This window comes from Lytechinus variegatus, chromosome 1 (genome assembly GCF_018143015.1).
Source record: "Lytechinus variegatus isolate NC3 chromosome 1, Lvar_3.0, whole genome shotgun sequence".
In the NCBI taxonomy this organism is placed as follows: domain Eukaryota; kingdom Metazoa; phylum Echinodermata; class Echinoidea; order Temnopleuroida; family Toxopneustidae; genus Lytechinus; species Lytechinus variegatus.
Window position 1 is genome coordinate 19,497,372 of NC_054740.1, and position 12,785 is coordinate 19,510,156.

A 12,785-nucleotide genomic window follows, 5' to 3' on the forward strand; every position below is an offset into this window, starting at 1 on the left:
CAATTTCTATCAAGTTCTTCACTAAATAACTTTCCCAGGAACGCCTGTGAGTCTACCATCTGAACCAAACTCCCCTGATGAGCTTCCAATGATCCGTAAAGCAGATCTTGAGAACCATAACAAGGATGGTGGGCTGTGGGTTGTCATCGACAGCAAGGTGTATGACTTGAAAGACTTTCATGAAGGAGCTCCATGTGGAAGTGATACCCTACAGCAGTATGCAGGTTTGTATGATAATGTTGGTGGTTGTGATGTGGTGGTCGTGGTGGTAGTGATAGGCTGTGGTTTACTATGATGCAGGTTCTTGTGGAAGTGATACCTTACAGGAGGTTGGGAGGATGGTGATGATGATGGTGATGGTGGTGATGCTGGTGATGGTCATCGTCTTTATCCCAGAGGAAGGGTAGAGATGTTTTAATTTTAGGTACATATAAACTGTGCTACATGCTTTGCTTTCTTGCAGCTCGGGATGCTACAGAGGCTTTCCATGCTGCTCATGAATCACCAGAGGTGCTCCAGCTAAGAGAACAGTATCTTGTTGGAGTGTATGTAGAGGTGAGTTAACAAGCATTTTCAAAATTCATCTTTCCCAATTATTGTATTGTGATGATGACTCACTAAACAAATGTTATTCCTTTCACTTTTCTTTGAAAGGAGCTTGTTACCATGCTTTAAGAAGTGTTTTCCTAATGCCTTTCAGTAGCAAGTATAATTTCGAAAGTAGCAAATATTGTTCAAAGGATTTAGCTGTACAGATTGCATATATATTTGAGCCATTCATGTAGTATGTATCAATACTGCTTTCAAAACTGAAAATATAAAATATAACTTCAAGGTACATTAACACAAATGTATGATATTTGTTTATTTCAATCTTCCACCCCGTAGCCTGAGCAGGATGAAGTCTTGATGTCTACCAGCAGTGTGATTTCATCTCCCTTGATGGATACCGAGAGAGCTCTGGGACTTTTACTTGGCCTTCATTCTTGCCATCAAGCCAGGAGCCTTCCTCTCACACCTCCAGAGGTGGAGTACCAGACATGGCTCAAGTCACGTCTCTTCAGTAGTGGCATGCAGCTTGGCCAGCGACCCAGCTTCTTTGATCGTGGGAGTGAATCCGACCGTTCTGCGGAACAGACCCCATCCATGATGACTTCACCCCTGCAAGGTTTAGCACCACAGCTCCACAAACTAGAAGACAACATGAAGTCGTTTTCACGTTGCGCCTCACAGGCGGACATCGCCAAACCCTTCCTGCAGGCCCTTGCAGAAGGTCGTCTCCAGGACATCAATGTGAAGACATTCCTTGCTCAGTGTGATAGATACTGTCGCTCACATCATCACACACTACCCATTGAGTTCTCACCAACCCACAGCATTGAGGTAGTTTGCCGTCTGTTGATGGCTTGTATTCTCAAGCACCATGATCTAGGACATGTTGCTCTGGCTGTAGTAGAACATAGTCTTCAGACAGAAGGTGTCCCAACGGTTGTACACAGACATCATCACACCTTTGTACCAAGATCCATTGCTGATGTCTGTAAGGTGGCATTCCAGGCCAAACGCAATCTTGTCAAGGTAATTTGATTCTACCAATGTTAAGTTGCATTAAACTCATTTTCTTGGGAGTTGCACTAGTCTAAATTTGAATGTTCTAAAGTTAAATCGTTGAGAATACAAAGTGGATGGTTCTGTTATATAAACTGTGGTTCCAATGGGGTAAATAACTGATTCTAAAGATTTTTTTAACAAGATCCTGGCAAATGGTTGCCTCAAAAAGGAAGAGCTGGTCATATGGAAAACTGCTCTGGGTGTAATCAATTGAAATAGTTTCTTTTTTTTCAATATTACTGACGGCTTGCTCCATAATTCTTTTCATGCTGACTCACATTCCCTATGATTTGTAAAGGGTCCATCAGATTCTTTCATAGTAAACGGCTTTATCTAGACTGTACAATGAAAGCTCTAGCCTTTGGTATCCCTTATCTGCCAAAGGGATTACTACATCAAGTGTAAAGTATGTAGTTGATCTATACTGTTGTAGTGCAAGTTGAGTGCTTCTACATGTACTATCATCATTAGCACCTCTATAATCTTTTCAAAGAATGACCACCTTTTTCATTCAGGATATATGCAGTTGGCCCTCTCTACTTATAGAAATTGAACTTGTCATGAAATCATTTCATTGAGCAAGACAATGAGTTCTTAATCTACTATAATCCCTCATATAAACAACCTGCTCATAATCTGAAAGTGCTTTTGAAATGTCTTCTCTTGTATGTGAACATATTTGATGAGATGAAACTGAGGCACTGAGCTTAGTATGTATTTTCATATACTGTTGAATAGCCTGTAACAATATAGACTTGAGTAGAAGAAATAAACAGTTGTCTCACGATGTATCAAACTTAGTAGGAAAGCGACGTTTGATACATCGTGAGACAACTGGTAATTTCTTCTACGCAATCCTTCAACACGATGAACCTCTTCCACATCATCAATAGACTTGATTCCAATTACGCAACCCATTTAAAGTTATCTATATGTATCTCTGATTTAAATATTACTTTTATTACAATTATTTTCCCCTCCTATATGAATGTAAATGCTAGTGACAGACTCATTTTACATGGCATAAAAATAGATTTCATGTATTAAAGAAAGTGTAATTGGCCCAACATTGATTCTCATTCATGCCCCTGTCTTGTCTTTAGACTCATCAGGAGAAGTCTATAGGGTATGAAGAACTATGCATGCCTGTGATAGAGAGACTAAGGTTTCTGTTTAATGAGCTCCGACCAGCCATTGCCAATGAGGTGTCGGCTCTATCACGTCTCAAGGTTCTTAACACACCACCAAGATGGAAAAAGGTTGTACAGAGAATGATCAGAGAAAAACGAGCAGCAGCCTCTGCAGGTAAGGTCAAAGGTCAAATGTCAGTTCTATAAGATCAACAGTAGAGAGCTGGGTAAAACGCCAGTGTGCATACTTGCTATTGTTCACCAAGTGGGCCATCAGCCTTTGAAGTTCTATCTGATGTACTTAGTGATGAAAGGTCTGTGCTTACCTTAGGGTACTAATTGATAAAAAGCTGCACCTCAAACACCTTGTAACATAAGCATTGCTCTACTTTTGATCAACTCTGTGTTTGTCAAAGTTAATTATGACATGAGGATAGTCCTGATAGTTTAGTTCTTTGGATTCTTTTTCGATAATCATCCGAGCCTTGAGATAACATCCTCAACTTTGATAGACAGACATACAGTAAGTCTGCATGAATTTGACCTATGATCATTGTTAGTCAAGGCATATATTAAGATCAGAATATGCAAGACATGTGTCATTTACATAGATCTTCTAAGTCTAACAAATTTCTGTGGTTCAAAAAGAATCAACTAAGACAAATTATCCTATATTTTGTTGGCATACATTAGTATGCGCAGCTTTTGCTGGTCATGAACTAAAGATTATATTGAATTTAAAAAAAAAATTCACACCGCCTAAACAATTATTAATTCAAGACTCCTTTCCACTCTCGCAGTTTAAAGAGTAATTTTGAAAACTTTTATGCTTTCTTTGTTGAAGGAGGAGCAAGAGGAGACAAGGAGTACAAAGAGAGCCAGCTCAAGGCCGAATGTGATCCATCTGATGAACCAGACTCGATGACATCATCTACCACATCTACCACATCAGCTACCACACCTACCACAGGCCCTACCACACCGGCAGGGGCTCCTAATGGTGGAGTGGTCAAGATCTTCCCTGGTAAACCAAGTCAACATGGCAAGACAGAAAGGAAACTCAAAGATAGGGTAGGTTATTACATTTCTTTATTCTTCCAGGTTTCCTGCAAACGATGTGATCAGGGAAGGGGGATATTCCCTAACTTCTAAAATCAATTTTAAGCAAGATGACATAAATCTTCTATGTATTTTCATTGGTCTACAGCTTTGAAAAGTTGATTTTAGCTGTTTGTGAATTGCCCTTGTAGTCTTAGAGAGCCTTTTACCTAAAATATTTCATGTGAAGCCATTTTCATGATTCTTTTTTTCTACAATGTGCTTTTGATCTTTCACACGCTGTCTGATATTGATACAACATTACATCTATTTTCGTTGTGTTGTAGGATTCCTGGAAATCAGTAGCCAATGCCATCACCAGCGCTCGTAAGTTCAAATGGTTGAGACAACGTATGACAGGTTCTGCTTCCCAGACAGCACTCATGACTGAGATCATTGAGTTTGCTATACAATCAGAGAATGTCAATGTTGAGAAACTCAGGAGAGCCCTCTACTGTCAGGTATGTCCTTCATCCATATAGCCAATCGTGTATAAATTGTATCTGCTGAATGAATATATGCAATTCTGATGACTTCCTTGTCCCCACCCCTATTAAAAATTGTAACAGAGCCTTTTCATGTGATAACATTGAATTGGACAATGGTGTGACTTTTCAATCCACATCAGTAATACAAATGATTACACTTTTTTGTGAAGTCTTTTATGCTCTCTTTGGCTCTGGTTAATAGGTCATGCATGTTTTTATCACTGTTATTTGTAATGATTGATTCTGTTTTCAGTTGGAGAGAGCTGAATGTAGACTAGAAGGTTCTGAAGCCATGATAGCTCAGCTAAAGAAACAAGATCTCATCCCTTCAGTACGTTATGCTATGCTGTGTGGCTGGCAGGGGCTACTTGAACCAGATAAAGATCCAAAGTAAGATATCCAGGATATCAACTTTCCATCATCTTATGATTATGTAAGCCTAATCTAGAGAAGAAAAAAAATGGTCAGCGTTATAGAAAAAGATGTAATATAATTTTTTTTATTGAGTCTTCAATGATTTTGCAAACTTTGTAATAAGTAGTGGTTATCATTAATTATTGCCATGATATTTGTTTTTATTTACCATTTTGATACATAACAGTCAACAGTACAGTGCACGTAAGAAAAAAACAAACATTAACATTTAATGCAGCTCCTGTTTGGATCCCATGTTTGCTAGTTTAAAATGAAAGATAAATCGCTTACGCAAGTGGGTATATTCCATAAATCAATGCCATTTGGTTGTCTATGGACAGTTATCACCAAACAGTTGACATGCCTTATTCATATCTGTGAAATTCCTTTTTACTCAGTGCCTCCTGGAACTGTTTGAGCAATGTAAACCTGATCCCTCCCTACGATCGCATCGTACTCCAGACCTCATTTGCCAAACTGAACCGATGGTCCATCGACCACCTCCGAACCCTCATCCTAGAGACCCAGGAGAGTCTTGATAGTCATGCTACCAAACCCATGGCTCAGGGTGGTCTAGGAACACCCTTAGGGAGTGAAGATGAGAAGGCCATGACCTTAGGAACCCTTCCTCAAGCTCGCTTTGTTCTTGCTATGCTTGGTCTTCTGACAACGGAGCAGCCTGCAAGTGGTATCAGTCTCCTGCTCAACTCTGGACTATTGGCTCTACTACAGTCACTACTCAGACTAGCTGGTGAGTTACTTTTTGTTTCATCATTGGTAAAATGATAACCGGATTGGGATGTTTTTTGTTGATTATTTTATTTGCAAGAGACATTAAGAATTCAACATTTTTTTTGGTACAATAAAGCAATTAAGAAGTTTTTCAAAATGTTTAATTTTTAGTATTAGGGTATCTTTTGAATTGAAATTGTATCATAATTTTTTTTTCTGTGACAATTTTTCCTCCAATGAAGTATGATACTTTCTCTGCTAATTTCCACTTTTCGTGTGTCTGAAATTTTCATTGCTGATGTGTCAAATTGTGAATATGATGTACTTTGATTCCTATAAGCCATCATTTGGTTTCTTCCTCCTAAATGAATTGTTATTCTATTTTTTATCTTTTAACAGGTCCTAAGAAAGGTAGATTAGAGCAGGAGGAAAGCCCAGCTCCTAACACAGTGTTTGAAGAGACACGTAGTCGACCACAGCCAGCTCCTGTACCTACCAGTGGTCCTGAGTTAGCTGCTCTGATGAAGATTGGTACTAGGGTTGTAAGAGGACAGGATTGGAAGTGGGGTGATCAGGTCAGATTACATTACAAACTTTCATCTTCTTCAGGGATGTTGCCCCTTTGAACTCTGTCAGGAATGATGTGAAGGGACATGATTTCAACTGTTTCGAAAACAAAGAGCTCTGATAATTGCTATTCTTGTTTTTGGTTCTTTCACCATTTTGCATTCCACATGATAATTCTAAAAAAGAGATTCCTATATAGTTGGATTTTGTTGAATCTTTGATTGTATTATTGATTTCGATAAATAGAAAAAAAGTTTGTTTTAATTCATTTTACTGAAAAATGAATGTGTGTTGTTCATTTCAACCTTAAAATATGTGAGTAAAAAGTGTTTCATTTTACATTTTTTCTTCCTTCAGAAATATTTGACTAAATAATATATGATACTGTATTTTTCAAAAGCCTTGATATTTGTCAGTCTAAGAGCAGAGATATTTGTGTTTTTAGTCAATAATAGTTTTGAATATATTCATATATTCTTTATCTATTCTAGAAAGATTATAATCCAATTCTAATCCACATTCTAGGATGGACCACCTCCAAGTGAAGGTCGAGTGATAGGAGAGCTAGGTGAAGATGGTTGGATACGAGTCCAGTGGGATACTGGTAGCACTAACTCTTATAGAATGGGTAAAGAAGGAAAGTATGATCTGAAGCTAGCTGGTCCACCTCCTATGATGGAACTAACTGAAGATGAGAAAGATTGCATCATTGATCCAGGTAAGGTTAACATCATTCAGTTACCTGTTGCATACTGGAACAAGATTATCGCATAGAACTTACATGATTCACCAGAGTTCAGTGATTCAATTACTACTGGTACTATTGTGATAAAGTCAAATTCCAGCAGTTGCAATGATAAAACATTTTGTGAGAAATCTTCAAACTTATGGAGAAGTGTAGTTTTATCATTATAGAGCTTGTAGCCTAAGTTCTGATAACTTTTCAACATTCCAATTGTGCAATCACCCACACAGATAAGCTCATGAAGGCACATCTTTGTAGTTATGGAAAAGACAAAATGGAAATTACCAAGTAATGCAATCGTCATGTGTTCATTTCTATTGTATTTCATGAGAATTCAATTTGTAATTGTCCCCCTAAATGCAATTCATGTTAAATTTGAATATAAAGACAAAAAGATGTATTACAATGTGTATATTTTCAACTGAATGTTTCCAAATCTGATTTGTTTCAAATTTCTACCTTAGAATGTATTATCTTGCTTTGACAAATTTAGATCATAATCTTGTTTGAGGAATGCTCAGCTTATTTTTTTCTCACACATCTTTGCCACCTCGTGCATCTGTACTATTCTTGAGACTTACGATTTTTCTTGTCAATTCCTTTAAGAATGATTTCAATTATATATTCCTTCTTCTATTGTCCTTCTCTTAGCTGAGAGTAAGATGTTGGTTGAGTGTATGATGCCCACTGATCTGATCCGTCATTGCTGTATCTGCCTCCTCCGCTTGTTATCCCTAAGCTGTGGTGTCCATGCTGATAGTGTCCAAAGAGATGCTACCAGGGTACTATGTGGTCAGTTACAGTCACTGGTCAGTGTTGGAACCACTGCAGCCACACCAACTAATGGTCAGTAAATCAATTTGGTTTATGTATGATTACATTTATATGATACAAGTGGAGAAAGTTTGGGTTGAGGAAGTAGGATGGATAGAGGTGGTAAGGGGGACTATCGTGAATGTATCTGACCACCTCATGCTCAACCGGGAATATATGCATTTGTCCAATTACATTCTGACCTTTTTAAATTACACAAACATAGGTTAGTGATATCCAAAAAAAGATTATCATTTTCAAATCTTCAAGAGATGTCAGTTTTAGAAATTGTTATATTCATGTAGATTCCCTGTTCCGCTCATGAAAAGTTGAACTGTTGAAAATCAGGAGAATCTTACCCTCTTCAACTCTACACCAAAATATCAGAGGAACTATTTTACTTTGGGTAAAGTTGTCGTGTTTCCATATAAATGTGTTTTCTAATGATGTTTTTTAAATATTTAATTTTCTTGTAAAAATTAATTCAATGCAGTTATGTATTTTCAAGTGCAATGAAAAATTGTATAAAAGGAGATAAAATCTAGAGGAGTTGTGATGATTGCTTTTGTGTCGCAGAATTTCCATTTATCGTTTTCTCATTGTGATGGTGTTTCTATGTGTTCTCTGCCCTGTAGCATAAAAGTTAGTCAATTTGTAAGTCTATAACAAATTGTGCAAAAAAATAGTTACAATCATTAATATTAAATATTGACCATATCTCCTTGTTACATAATCCTTGCCATATCCAGGAGAGCAACCACTGGCAAGCATCCTAGCTCATCAGCAATACAAAGAATGGTGTAGTCTTGGATTCATCAAGAGCATCTCATCATGTTCAGGTCTATCCGTAGCACTGAGTACACCATCATGGATTGATCTACTCTTTAGCCTTCTCAAAGCTGATCAAGTTCAACCACTCAATATTACTACTCAGGTAGGAAATGTTTGAAGACATCCACTAAGCACAGCTATGTCATTTGATATACATGACTCTCAAGCAAGTTTTGATGTTAACTGTCTTGATGAGGGTGATTTAGGGCGATAATGAGATGATTATTAGTAAGAATAATAGAGATGATTGACAATGATGAGGATATTGGTTAGATGGTGGTGGTGGTGATGGTGATGGTGATGATGACGACAGTGACGGCGATGATGGTGGTGGTGATAGCGATAATGATGGTGATGATGATGATGTTAACGACAATGATGGCTACACCAATGATAGTTGTGATGGTGGTGATAATCATGGTGGGTGATAATGATGGTGATGGTGATGATGATGATGATGGTGATGGTGATGATGATGATGATGATGGTGATGATGATGATGATGGTGATAATCATGGTGGGTGATAATGATGGTGATGGTGATGATGATGATGATGGTGATGGTGATGATGATGATGATGGTGATGATGATGATGATGGTGATAATCATGGTGGGTGATAATGATGGTGATGGTGATGATGATGATGATGGTGATGGTGATGGTGATGATGATGATGATGGTGATGATGATGATGATGGTGATAATCATGGTGGGTGATAATGATGGTGATGGTGATGATGATGATGATGGTGATGGTGATGATGATGGTGATGATGATGATGATGATGATGTTGATGGTGACTAAGAAGATTATAATATCCTAACAATCATGACATACTCTCCATTAAAAGTGAATTAGTATTAATCTGCAAATAGCAACACACAAATGTGGTGGTATTAGAATATTGAGGTTAACCTGTATAGTATGTATCTTTTCAGATCTTAGGCTTGCGTCTTCTGCAGACTGTTCTACCAGCATGGTCTGAGAATGAGTCCCAGGACAGAACTGAAGATCTTGTCTCAAGATTGTTTGGTGTCCTTGGAACCTGTATGCTAACATGCTGCTCAGATACACCCTCTCCTATATATGGTAGGTACCTGTTTTCAATTCAGCTTTTTTTATATTGCATTTAATTTGTTCTGTGGTTTCATCCATCTCAGAGCTCAAGAAGAAAAGGGAACAAACAGATGGAAATGAAGTATGGGATGAATTGCACGGAGAAAAATTTGACAAAAAATTGAGATGAAACTTCAGTAAATAACAAGAAATAATAGTATAGATTTATACATAACATTTTTTCTGAAATTAGATACACAATACATACACACAAAAAGACAAAACAAAAATATCGAATTAAAAATAAGCATATTTTGATGGAAAGGAAATACAAAAACAAATAATAAAAATATGTGTGTGTTTTCAGTGATTTATGAGAAAGTAGATAAGAGTGCATGGAAAGAGAGGAAGAGAGAGGCAAGGAGCAAGAAAGCTTTTTTTGTATGAGGCTCAGATCCATCGGGAGCACAAAAAAAAATTATTCATGATCAATTGATTACTACATTTCATTGTTTATTGTTGTTTGATCAGAGTTTGGCAAGAAACCCAAGGCTGGAAGCAAAGCTAAGGTTTCCCTGACTGCACCATTTGCCAGCACCGTAGCTGAGGAGATTGTCCTCTTACTTAGGAAGCTTCATATGCTACCAGCATGGAATCTCTACATCAACAAGTATATCAATCAGAGACTCTGTAGAGTGGTTTCCATGGTTACAGATGAAGCTGGCCCTCAGGTAAAATCACAAATCATTTACCTTTTCCTTATAGTTGCAAGTAAAAGTTTGTTGTAAAATGTATTCTTTTATGTAAAGGTTCACTTCTGATTGAAAAAAAATCTGAATGATTCATATTCTTTTCTTAAGGAGTTATGGATTTTTGTCTGGATAGTATTGCCTTATCACTCTAAATTGACAGATACTTAGAGTCTAATTGATGTTGAAAGTGTGAAATGTCTTCTGCAAGAATTTAATTTTTGCGTGACAAGTGAAGACAATAGACCACAAAGAATAGAATTCAGTGATATTCTTTACCAGCTGATAAAGTTACATTTAAGTATATATTTCCACCCCTCCCCTGCCTTATCAGATATTAAGTGAATTAAATTTTATTTTATGAAATGTTACGTTATAAACTTGTTATGTCAACTATTAAAATTCAGAGCAAAAGTACAAAAAGTTAAAGTCTGAATGGCAGTGTATCTCAATGATTTTTTTCATAAGTGCTTTTGAAGGCTTTTATTGAATATGATTTCTCTTTATTTCTCTAGCCTGGAGAACATGAATCCTACCGTTTTTATCAAGGTGAAGTGATGGCTGTTCTAGCCATGATAGGAGGAGTGGATGACCGTCCAAGATTAGGTGGTCAAGTAAAACATGAAGAGTATGGAGTAGGGACATTGGTCAGCATGGCTGCTAATGGAAGATTGACCGTTCAGTTTGAAGGTCAAAGAGTGTGGAGAGTCTGTCGCATCTCAACGCTATCACCAGTAAGTTTCTCCTGTATTATTCTTTTTTTAGCATCATGCAAATGTGCATGTCTTCACTGATTTACAAGCTGTCCTAAACCTTGGCTGGTCTCCAAAACAAGCTTTTTAGATAATTGTGTTCAAATTTTGGTTGCTCTCCCAATGGCCACAACTTTGCACTTTGAAAGAAACCACCGCAATTATTTATGCCAATTTATATTGCAATTCAAACGTTTTATAATTTGCCCAATTCTGTTCACAATTGAAATTTATTCTTTCAATATTTACAATAAAACAAAAGAATCTTTTTAGAAACTGATGACATAGTATTTTACCCCACTCTATAAAGATTAATGGAGGGGATTATGGTATATTGACAGGGATTTGAATTTTATCTATCTAGTTTGTAACCTTTTAGTTTTCTGTTAGAATACTTTTAGGCATCCTTGATTTAAATATCTACAAATAAGATTGATGATTGTTTGTATTTTCTCATGTCAGGTTGTATCAATCCCATTCTGTGTTGAGAAGTTAGTCTTGACTCCAGCTGTTCTTGATATGTGGAGTCAGTTGATCAGCCTTGCTGCTAATGGTTTCAGAATCCATCGAGGCTCAATGAGCAGAGATAACAGTGGAAGTACACTAAGCTCAGTGGAACATGGTAAGTAACTCATTTTATACTGAATTCTGGAAATTTTGTAGGCTATGTTGTTGAACCACCAGGGACCCGTTGCATAAAAGATAATATTATGGTAACTTTTCCATTCTAGTAACTACCATGATGGTAATGCTGATCCACTGCCAATCAAAATCAAGGATTCCATGCAAGTTACCATTGCATTGCAAAATTACCACAAATGTTAAATTTAATGCAACGGGGAACAGGTGGGTGTTTCATAATTTCATAAATTTTCTTTGTTGGTGAGTTACATGGATAGATGTATATCATTTAGCACAAGAAAGGGTCACCAGTCATGTGTAAAGATGGGACGATTTAGTAACAGTATCCCATGCTAATCTCAGCTTGGCAAAGAGGTGGACTTGGGTTGTTTATATACTCAATCTTGAAGAAGTATAAATTTAGACCAATATTGATATTGATTGATGTTGTGATAAATTTAGAATAGTTCTTATTTATATCCATCCATTAAAGTGGCATGTCAGAATCTGACTTTGCCCATCAAAATGTGTTCTCGTCTTTCTTGGCATTGGTGTATGATGTCAATGGGCTGTATGCTAGTAGCATCAATAAGCCAAGAGTATACTATTTGTATACATGTATATATTACAATTTCATATATAAGATGGGTGGTATGAGAGAAGGCTTCTGATTGGTCAATTGCAATTATGTAATCCGGTATATGGCCACGGTCGTGGCATATACCGGCAATTTCAGCACGGTACGGTAGCTTGTGTACAAAACCCCATAAGGTGATCCGTCGATCGATACCTTGAGGAAAACAAAGAAAACCAAGGATGTAATTTCGTCTTCTCTAAGAATTCTGATGAGATACTGCAGAGAGAAAACATCGAATTCGGGTCTCTCGACAGTTACTCTGAAGCGAGCTCTGCACTGCAGTTTTCTGCGAACACTGTATGCAGAGGTGCGCCAGACTAACGGCGACTAGTACGCCAAGCAATCACTAATAACTCTCCGATACAGGCTTCACAGGCATTTTCAGAAGGTACGTTCTATCGTCATTAACAATAAGATTACATAAGCTGCAAATGATGTTTTCAGAGGAATGCTTCACAAGCTCAATGAAGTTGGGAAGGGTGCTGTGCAGCACTAGGAGCCAGTTACACCGGATGATATGAGAAAAATGAGAAATTGA

At 37.3% G+C, this 12,785-nt stretch overlaps 1 protein-coding gene across 2 annotated transcripts in view; it reads left to right on the forward strand.

The window, feature by feature from the left end:
• The window catches only part of LOC121408430 (E3 ubiquitin-protein ligase HERC2-like), a 73,697-nt gene that overhangs the window by 28,573 nt on the left and 32,339 nt on the right, over nt 1–12,785 (forward strand). For both annotated transcript variants that reach the window (XM_041599909.1, XM_041599916.1), the window contains exons 21-36: nt 39–224; nt 464–555; nt 889–1,578; nt 2,715–2,916; nt 3,586–3,812; nt 4,127–4,300; nt 4,581–4,717; nt 5,140–5,492; nt 5,873–6,048; nt 6,566–6,758; nt 7,437–7,631; nt 8,348–8,532; nt 9,371–9,521; nt 10,020–10,219; nt 10,753–10,971; nt 11,452–11,611. In XM_041599909.1, coding sequence (XP_041455843.1) covers nt 39–224; nt 464–555; nt 889–1,578; nt 2,715–2,916; nt 3,586–3,812; nt 4,127–4,300; nt 4,581–4,717; nt 5,140–5,492; nt 5,873–6,048; nt 6,566–6,758; nt 7,437–7,631; nt 8,348–8,532; nt 9,371–9,521; nt 10,020–10,219; nt 10,753–10,971; nt 11,452–11,611 — 3,540 coding nt within the window. The remainder of the gene's footprint in view (nt 1–38; nt 225–463; nt 556–888; nt 1,579–2,714; nt 2,917–3,585; nt 3,813–4,126; nt 4,301–4,580; nt 4,718–5,139; nt 5,493–5,872; nt 6,049–6,565; nt 6,759–7,436; nt 7,632–8,347; nt 8,533–9,370; nt 9,522–10,019; nt 10,220–10,752; nt 10,972–11,451; nt 11,612–12,785) is intronic.